This window comes from Plasmopara halstedii (genome assembly GCF_900000015.1).
Source record: "Plasmopara halstedii genome assembly, contig: Scaffold_3060, whole genome shotgun sequence".
NCBI classification, from domain to species: domain Eukaryota; phylum Oomycota; class Peronosporomycetes; order Peronosporales; family Peronosporaceae; genus Plasmopara; species Plasmopara halstedii.
In genome coordinates this window covers 1,071,407-1,080,020 of record NW_020189964.1, presented here as the reverse complement: position 1 = coordinate 1,080,020, position 8,614 = coordinate 1,071,407, and the positions used below count along the sequence as shown (strand labels likewise).

General features: G+C 40.7%; 4 protein-coding genes across 4 annotated transcripts in view; 1 reads left to right on the top strand and 3 right to left on the bottom strand.

Annotated features, from left to right (window-relative positions):
• PHALS_06740 (triosephosphate isomerase glyceraldehyde-3-phosphate dehydrogenase) overlaps window positions 1-1,042 on the bottom strand; it is a gene marked incomplete at both ends in the record, with an annotated part of 4,407 nt that extends 3,365 nt beyond the window's left edge. Inside the window, one exon of the mRNA XM_024720084.1 lies at window positions 89-1,042. Within this exon, the coding sequence (XP_024585319.1) occupies window positions 89-1,042 (954 nt within the window). The remainder of the gene's footprint in view (window positions 1-88) is intronic.
• Window positions 1,043-1,205: 163 nt separating this feature from the next.
• PHALS_06739 (animal inward rectifier k channel (irk-c) family protein) lies at window positions 1,206-2,708 on the bottom strand (the record flags this gene model as incomplete). Its single annotated transcript, XM_024720083.1, has 4 exons — window positions 1,206-1,427; window positions 1,504-2,298; window positions 2,363-2,471; window positions 2,536-2,708. The coding sequence occupies 4 exons, from the start codon at window positions 2,706-2,708 to the stop codon at window positions 1,206-1,208; spliced, it is 1,299 nt and encodes a 432-aa protein (XP_024585318.1).
• A 493-nt stretch (window positions 2,709-3,201) lies between these two features.
• Window positions 3,202-4,572, top strand: PHALS_06738 (NMD protein affecting ribosome stability and mRNA decay; the record flags this gene model as incomplete). The annotated part of the gene is made up of 1 exon (XM_024720082.1): window positions 3,202-4,572. The coding sequence occupies one exon, from the start codon at window positions 3,202-3,204 to the stop codon at window positions 4,570-4,572; it is 1,371 nt and encodes a 456-aa protein (XP_024585317.1).
• Window positions 4,573-4,735: 163 nt separating this feature from the next.
• PHALS_06737 (cmgc cdkl protein kinase) lies at window positions 4,736-8,497 on the bottom strand (the record flags this gene model as incomplete). Its single annotated transcript, XM_024720081.1, has 3 exons — window positions 4,736-5,499; window positions 6,640-8,390; window positions 8,460-8,497. 3 exons carry the CDS (start codon window positions 8,495-8,497, stop codon window positions 4,736-4,738), a joined length of 2,553 nt encoding a protein of 850 aa, XP_024585316.1.
• Between the last annotated feature and the right edge of the window lie 117 nt (window positions 8,498-8,614).

Sequence of the window (8,614 nt, the reverse complement as noted above, 5' to 3'; positions counted from 1 at the left end):
TCATCTCATTAAACACACGAATTGGTTTTCCATTCACATAAATGTGCTTCTCATCATGAGAGAGTGAGCCATCAAACTTCCCGTGAACCGTATCATACTCAAGCATATACTCCATATACGTTGTTGTGATAAATGGATCGTTAATGGCCACAATATTAATCAGTGGGTTCGTGGTAGCAGCGCGTAGTACAAGGCGACCGATGCGGCCAAACCCATTAATTGCAACATTCACGGCACCGCCAACATTAGCCGTTGGACTTTGGGCATTGATAATTTGAAGAAAATCAGGCTTGAGTGAAGCACCACCAACAAGAAAACCGTCAATATCGATCTTTTCCGCAAGTTCCGGAGCATTGTTAGCACCGACCGAGCCACCGTAAATGATACGGGTCCTTTCGGCAGCTTTAGATGATACCTTTTCCTTAAGCCACGTACGAATATTCGCATGTACCTCTTGTGCTTGTTCAGGTGAAGCCGTAAGACCCGTACCAATGGCCCAAATAGGTTCGTAAGCAATCACGACATTTGTCCAATCTTTGATCTTAGCAGCATAAGCATCGAGTTGTTTCGTGATAAAAGCTACAGTCTTGTTTGCTTCACGGTCTTCTTTACTTTCCCCAATACACGCAATAACTCCAAGCCCCTTTTCAAGAGCATAAGCAGCTTTTTCAGCCACTACTTCATTACTCTCACCCTTTTCGCGACGTTCACTATGACCAACGAGAGTATATTCAACGCCAAGATCTTTAAGCATTTCAGCTGAAGTTTCACCTGTAAATGCACCATTACCATGTTTCCAAACATCCTGTCCACTAACATGTACGTCCGGACGTAAAGAAGCTTTGACAGTCGCAGCATGTACTTGCGAAGGAGCTACAACCACTTCGACATTTGTGGGAATCTTGGCCGTGTTTAGCATCCCTACAAGTTCGTTAACTTGACTTAATGATCCATTACACTTCCAATTCCCGCCAACAAAGAATTTTCGAGAGTTTGAGCTCATATGACGCGTCTGCGTCTTAAACATTTGACGGTAGGCCATGATATTGAAAGATAAAGAAAGAGATTCAAAGGGGGAAATTCGATAATGAAGATTGATGATGTGGATACCATCAATCCTCGAGTTGTTACTTTCGGGGGACATCAAAACTTAATACAAAAACAAAATCTAAAAATGGGCTCTATTCACACAAAATTTAAACAATTTAGTAAAAGCTTCCAGATACATGACTACAGTCAATATCCACGGGAACTGTCTCGTGAAAACGACGAAAGTCAACTAAAGCACCACCAGTCTCTGGATCAATATCGACACAATTAACGTGACGATGGTTAAACAAGATATCTTCAGCTTTATATGAATGCCGCACTTGGATGGTTGTTGAAGTAACAGCATCAATACCTTCTACTAGTACCACAACTTCAAGCTACAAATCAAAATAAAACAATATGAGACTTTGACACACATGTCTAAGAATGTTGAAGTATATACTTTTATGATACCTGTGATTCGGCCCAATATTGCTGGATCTCTTCGATTGACGGAGGTTGTGTAGCAGCATGTACATCACCCGTCGCAATATTTTCACCTCCACAGCGACACGTGTTATGTGCTAAATGTGAATACAAATTATTCTGTACTGAAGCATCACGATCTCCACTTTGTGCATCAGCTTCACGACATAAAGGCTCCGGAAAGAGATACTTTCTTGCGGGATTATGATGCATACCACAAGTATTGATGCTCTTTGGTCGTAATAGTGGACTCCATGCATCCATACCGTGTACAACGACAGAAGGAAGAGCCAAGAGCATCATGCCGCCAAGATCATCATCTGGATGTTGTATACGCATAGGGTATGATTGAAAATAATAATGTTCTCCAAATTCAATGTCGTGTCGAATTGCATATAGTCGGACGTGAGCTTCTACCAATTGGTGTTTGCGCATCTCGCATACTTGAAACATAAAATACAATTTGCCGCGAATACGACGAACGCACGCGTGAGTACTCATGACAATAGTATTCGCACGAGCTTGGGCCCTTGAAAAGCGTTGAAAGATAATTCCAATCGCCAATGCATCAAGTAAAATGCCCATGAATGACTCAAGTGTAATAATAGTTTGAACCCACACACATCGACCAAAGAAAACGTCACCACCGTTTGTACCAAAACCAATAGTAAAGAGCACAGAGACGGAAAAAGAAAATCCGTCAAAGAATGTAGAAATGGCTAATCGGCATTCTTCACGAGGTGTCATGTATAGCGCTCCGAATAGTGTAATCACCACAATGTACTACAGTAAAAAACGACAAGAATTAGTTTTCAAGTTCAAAAACTATCAACTCATATAATCTTACTGCAAACATAAGTGACGCAAGAACTTTGCTAAGCCGCATATTCACGACTGTATGAAAAGGGTCTTGCATGTAAAGTTTCCAGTAATGTGGCACTTTCTGACGGCGAATACTGCGCTAGAAATTGTCAGTTGTGCGCGAGTGTTTATGACACGTATACGAAATCTTGTACGTACTTCCATTGACCTTTTGAGCGCTTAAACATTTTATCTTTGCGGTCCATAATACGACTTGTAGTAGTTGTAGGTATATTCACACGTTTCGTGGGAGTCCCTGACCTCGTTCCATGATGCGACGCTTGATCTTCGTACTCTGCATAGCTTGGTCCACGCTCTATCTTCATACTCATATCTCCTTTTGCTGATGGTACTACTGTTGAATGGACAATTTGCTGTCCTGAAATAGTAGGTGCAATGAAAAAATGGTAATTTATACCTTTCTCTTATCACGCAAACTTAAGCGTTGTATACGTGAAAAAGCCAGAGAATCCCTAAGCCCCAATTCAATTTATTTTTTGCGGAAGATAAAGGATAAATAGGATAATTAAAGCCCTAAAAGATTTTTGTCGTTTCAGAACACAAAATAATATTCCATTTTTGAATATTATTAAATCAAATATTAGGAGCTTTATCAATTTACACGATCTTTTGAATTGACAAAAGCTCATCAGAAATAATAAAAAATAGAAACATGCTAATACATTTTTGAGAATTTATCTATTATTACCGTAAGTAGCTCAGTTATACCAGTATCGATGCTGACGCAATCTTCTTCATTTCTATTTTGTTTAATAACAACGTCAATATTGACATCAAAGGCTAGTGAATCAAGTCTCATTACGAATGACTATCTCGTGTTGTATATGCGGTACCCAGATCGAATCAAATGCATTAAATATGTGTTCAACGTGTATTGCATCCGAAGTTGACGTAACTGAGGGTATCACAACGTCATGTGAATTAATTCAATGTCGTGGTTGTCTACGTTTTCAATCGCGAGGTAAAGCACAACATTACAGCAGTATCACAGGTGCATGGTTGGATTGTGATTGGGAATCAAAGGATTTAATGGCATTATGTCTTAAAAGTATACCAGGTCTTAATAAAGTCAAACTGATTGATGCAAAATTTATCTGGACCGAAGAGCATTCGAAACGTATTAAGCTTCGATTGACTATACAGCGCGAGGTTGTGAATCATGCTGTGGTTCAAAATACGTGTCTTATCACGTTTTGTATCCACAGTGTCAAGTGTCCCGATTGTATGAAGCAATATCATAACAAAACATGGAAAGCGCTTGTACAGATTCGACAAAAGACTGATCATAAACGTACATTTCTACGTCTTGAACAAGAAATTTTGAAACACCATGCTCATGAAAATGCGATAAGTATCACAACATTAAAAGAAGGCATGGACTTTTATTTTAATTCGAAATCAACAGCTGAACGCTTTCTTCATTTTTTAACGGCTCATGTTCCCATGCGTTCCAAGTCATCCAGTAAATTAATTTCCGAGAATGTGCACAATTCGACCGCAAATTTACAGCTTACATATAGTGTTGAGCTGAGTCCAATCTCGAAAGATGATTTAATAGTTTTACCGAAAAAAATTGCGCAGAGTTGTGGAAGTATAGCGGACATCACATTATGTGCTCGTACGACATCTATTATTCATTTGGTCGATCCACTATCCGGACAGCAAGCGGAACTTTCAACTGATCGGTACTGGAAGTTGCCATTCTTACCGCTCGCAACTAGTTCCGATATGGTTGAATTTATTGTCTTGGATGTTGAAATCGTGAACTCGCGCCATAATGTGAGCATGAAAGGACACAAGTCGAATATTGTCGTGGCTGATGTGGAAGTTGCTCGTAATTGTGACTTTGGTGTGAATGATACAACGTTTCACGTACGTACACATCTTGGTGGTGTGCTGGCTGCTGGAGATACAGTCAAGGGGTATGATCTTTCATCTGCTATCTTTGGGACGAATCAAACGCTTACACTTAAAGAGGAATTGCCCGATCTTGTCTTAGTTCGAAAAGTTTATCCACGAGAAAGTAAACATAAAAAGAAAGATTTCAAGCTGAAGACACTTGATGCGAATCGACAGGGAAAAGTTAGTAAAACTGAGGTCGCTCGGATGGAACGTGAAGTAAAAGCGTTTACAGAGGAATATCTCGAGGAGACGGAGCAAGAAGCAAATGCATGAAACAAGAGTAGAGACAAGAAAACTTCTGTGAAGATTAAAACGATGATTTGAGTGATACGGGGAAAGAAGTAGCAACAACACAATTCAACTTGCTGTAGGAGAGAAAGAAGGACGACATCTAACATTTTGCTCTGAATCATCTGTTTAATATTAAAAAGCCTCTTTACCATCCATACTTTGCGTATGTTTCTCTCTTTGTTTTAAGAGCTGCACCGCGTTTTTCCAGCAATTCAAAATCACGTACCTTAGCATCAAATGCTAATTGATTCAATTGATGTTTTTGTCTTTGCATTCGAGTGGGTTTAATCGATGAGACGTTTGCACCGACTTTAGCATTCCAAAAACTTGCGTTGACCTTCACCTCTTCACTTCTGGTTCCATCCATTCCATCCGGTGGTTGCCATGCATTGGGAATTGGACCTCGGACTTCTGTTATCTGGTCTGCCAAGATCTCAAAGTGACCCTGTTGTAAAGCTCTTTCAATTTCACGTTCTCGAGTTCTCTTGCGTTTTGAGCTATCTCCTGGAACATCTTCTTCTCCTTGTGCTACGCAATTGTAGTCGAGGGACGTAGCACCAGTGCTAGTATCATACTGTTGTTGTTGGAGATAACTCTGTTGCCAAGCTGCAGCATGGCTCGCATTCTCGTCTACTGACTCGTGATTTGTTTCAGCTTCTTTAGTCTTTTCTGACTTTCCTTCATCCTTCTTTTTTATCAATATAGAGTCACAAGAATTGACTGACACTTCGTGCTTAGGTGGCGGTAGAAACGATAGAATCGAGTTCTTTTCAGCGATTGGTATTCTTGGCCGTTTGTTCACTGCTTTCCTGGCATGTTTGTGCTTGGATAACAATTCATCATCATCACTATCACTATCGTCCAGTATGGCGTCATTGCTAGTTCCTCTCTCGAGCAATCGCTGGATTTCTGGTGGTAAATACAAAATCGTTTTCGGCTTTTTCTTCTTTTTCGTCTTCTTTAAGTTTGTTTTTGCCGTATCTGAAGCCGAGGACGAAAGAGCGTCCTTAGATATAATTAAAGGATTTGGATGTGAAGCAGTTGTTGAGAGTGACGTGGAAACAGACACAGTAGAGCAACTCTCGTCCTCCGAAGAGCTAGCATACTCGGGTACCAATAGTGACATTTATATTGTAATTATTATATGGAGGGACTCGCTTCTCGTGGTGAATACTGATCTACCAGTATCTACTGATATTTATAAAATAGGGTGAGAATGTGCAATGTTATTTTCGCATACGAGATTTCTTTGACATTTAAAAAAGTGATGTACGTAACAATTCTGTCAAGTTATATCAAAAGCTTCAGCAAAATCGTTCGGTTCTCGATTCACACACATCTATTTGTCAAATCGCCAGCATCGCTTGAATCTCTCACTTTTGACGATTCAATAACCTTTTGCTACGATATTCATCATCTAACTTGAATGCCAGCGTCAAAATGTATCAATCGTGGTACTTGTCAACCAAAAAAAAGTATTAACCAAATCAATGACTCAATCTTGCATTTACGAGTAGACACGACTCTGCAATGTGCTCTTCACGTCCTTGGTTTGTGCTACTCGTAATTACGTAAAACGACATCAAATGCCTATCGACGAAATCAAGTTGCTGGCTAGAAAGATCAATTGCGACTTATAGGTAAATATGCCTGCAGCAGTGAAAGATCCACAACACTATCGATGGCATGATAACTTCAGCGTGTCATTACATTTCTTCATTCAGCCTTTGCTAGCGCGCTTCTTCTTTTCTTCGTTATAAGCCACACTTATCACTCAAACAATTCTTATGCTGCAGGCAAGAATCGATCAAAAGGGCAACTTTTAATTCAATCTCAATTGTTCAGATTCATAAGCTCGCCAGCGTATACCCTGCAGAAGTACACCATCCAAACTTGTTTTCTCACGAGCTCTATTTCATTACATAGGCTCGATATGTGAACAGTAAATTAACCAAGAGTGACCTTTTCGACTTCAACACCTTGGCTTGAAAAACGCACCATCAAGTCCTATTCAAAGTTATTTTTTTCGCTGAATAAGTACACGACTACCTTTCTGTATTGTTGTGGCTTGAAGTGGAGACGTTCGAGGTGGTACGTGTAGCCTTAATTGGGGTGGTGTAGCCCTCGGCATCAACTTATCCCTGCTGTTGGTACACGATCCTTTTCTCAAGCCATTCCATCCTGTGTCATGTCCAAAAGAATGATTCAACTTTTTTGCCACTTTCTTCGATGAGTGCAAGTCTTTTGGTATTGTTTGAGTAAGGCCCACACTATGGACGCTACCAGTCTTGTCACTTCCTGGTTTAAACAAATTTTGTCGACTTCCGTGCGAACTTTTGGAGTTCGACAAAGTACTCGGCGACGTACTCGTATACGGATAAATAGCAATATCACCAGCTTCTGCAAGATGACCACCATAAGTGACTACTGCGCTTCGATCTTTTTCGTGTGAAGTGATGTATGTCAAAGGCTTAGTTCGTACTGATGATCCGAAGGTTTTAGTCTCAAGAATCGAAGGAGGTACAAATAGCTTCTTATTTCGATGTAATAGTGGACTAATATGACCCGTAGATCCACAACTTGATGTCGCAACATGAAGTGCTGTCGATGTACTGCTTGCTGTGGAATTTGTATTATATGACATGTTTATCATGCCTTGTAGAGCTGGCAAATGAAACGCATCATTTTCGAGACTTAGCGGAGTCATTGATGGCACTACCTGACCTTTGCTTCCAATCGTCAATTTTGTCTCCTCTTTCCTAGATTCAACGTACTTTTCAATAGAATTGCTCAATCCAACGTTTACTGTCTTATCCATTGAGCCAGTTGAATTAGGTGACACAAGCAGCACGGAACCAGCAACGTTTTTTCCACGTGATGGTTGACGTGCTCGCTTCTTTCTCACTGCCGCTGTGTCACTGAGATCGCGTGCAATTGCTTCTTGTAGCTCTCTCTCAAACGTTTCATGTGAACTCCCGAAAAATGGATGTTTAAGTAGCTCAACACACGTCCAGCGGTCGAGCGGTTCATCAACAATCGTTCGTCGAACAAAATCAAGTGAGACTTTGTCCATTGTTGGAAAACGTGCTTCAAGAGGTTCGAGGTCATTGGCTTGCGGAAGTTTCACACCCACGTAAAGTTCATTCTTCCGAAAGAGGTCTTGCTGTCTTGACGTAATGTGCCCAAGGCAGCGAATAATTTGGGACAATTGATCAATATCCGAGTCTCCTGGAAAAAGAGGCAATCCAGTGGCAATTTCTGCAAACATACAACCAATAGACCAAACGTCGACAGCTTTGCCATAAGAAACGTCTCCAACCAAAAGTTCCGGGGCACGATACCATCTTGTCGAAACGTATTCAGTGTACTTCGCTCCAACTGATGCTAGGGGCCGTGCGAACCCAAAGTCACAAAGTTTGAGCACTCCGTTCCGAGATACAAGCAAGTTCTCCGGTTTGATGTCACGGTGGATTATATTATGTTGATGACAGAATGTGATGGCTCGAACAAGTTGCCACATGAGCTTTTTGAGTGTAAAGGGGTCCAATCCGTCTGGATGTCGTTCAATCTCTTCAAGAATCGTCTTTTCCACGAACTCAAAGACCAGATAAAGTTTGCCTTTTAATCGAAAGAATTCAAGTAAATTCACAATATTTTCGTGTCTGAGCTGTTTAAGAATTTTAATCTCTCGAAGAGCAGTCTTCTTCACAAGCTCATCGTCGTCAGACTCCTTAAACTTTTTGATAGCGACGATTTGACCTGTGACTTTGTGCCGACATTTGAGCACCACGCCGTATGTTCTAGTGAATCGTACAGTGATACTCTGTCAGGTAATATGATCCACTGAAGCAAAATGGCCGTAAACTTACCCTTCACCGATCGTGCCAAGACTTTCATAGTTCTCCATATGGCCCAACTTATGTCGACTCGCTTTTTACAAGCAATTAAGTTTATTGTCGGATGATCTAAGAAAAAATAGAGCGTCTTAAATATTGCTCTCAACTCGTATTGATAGCCTGCTAAT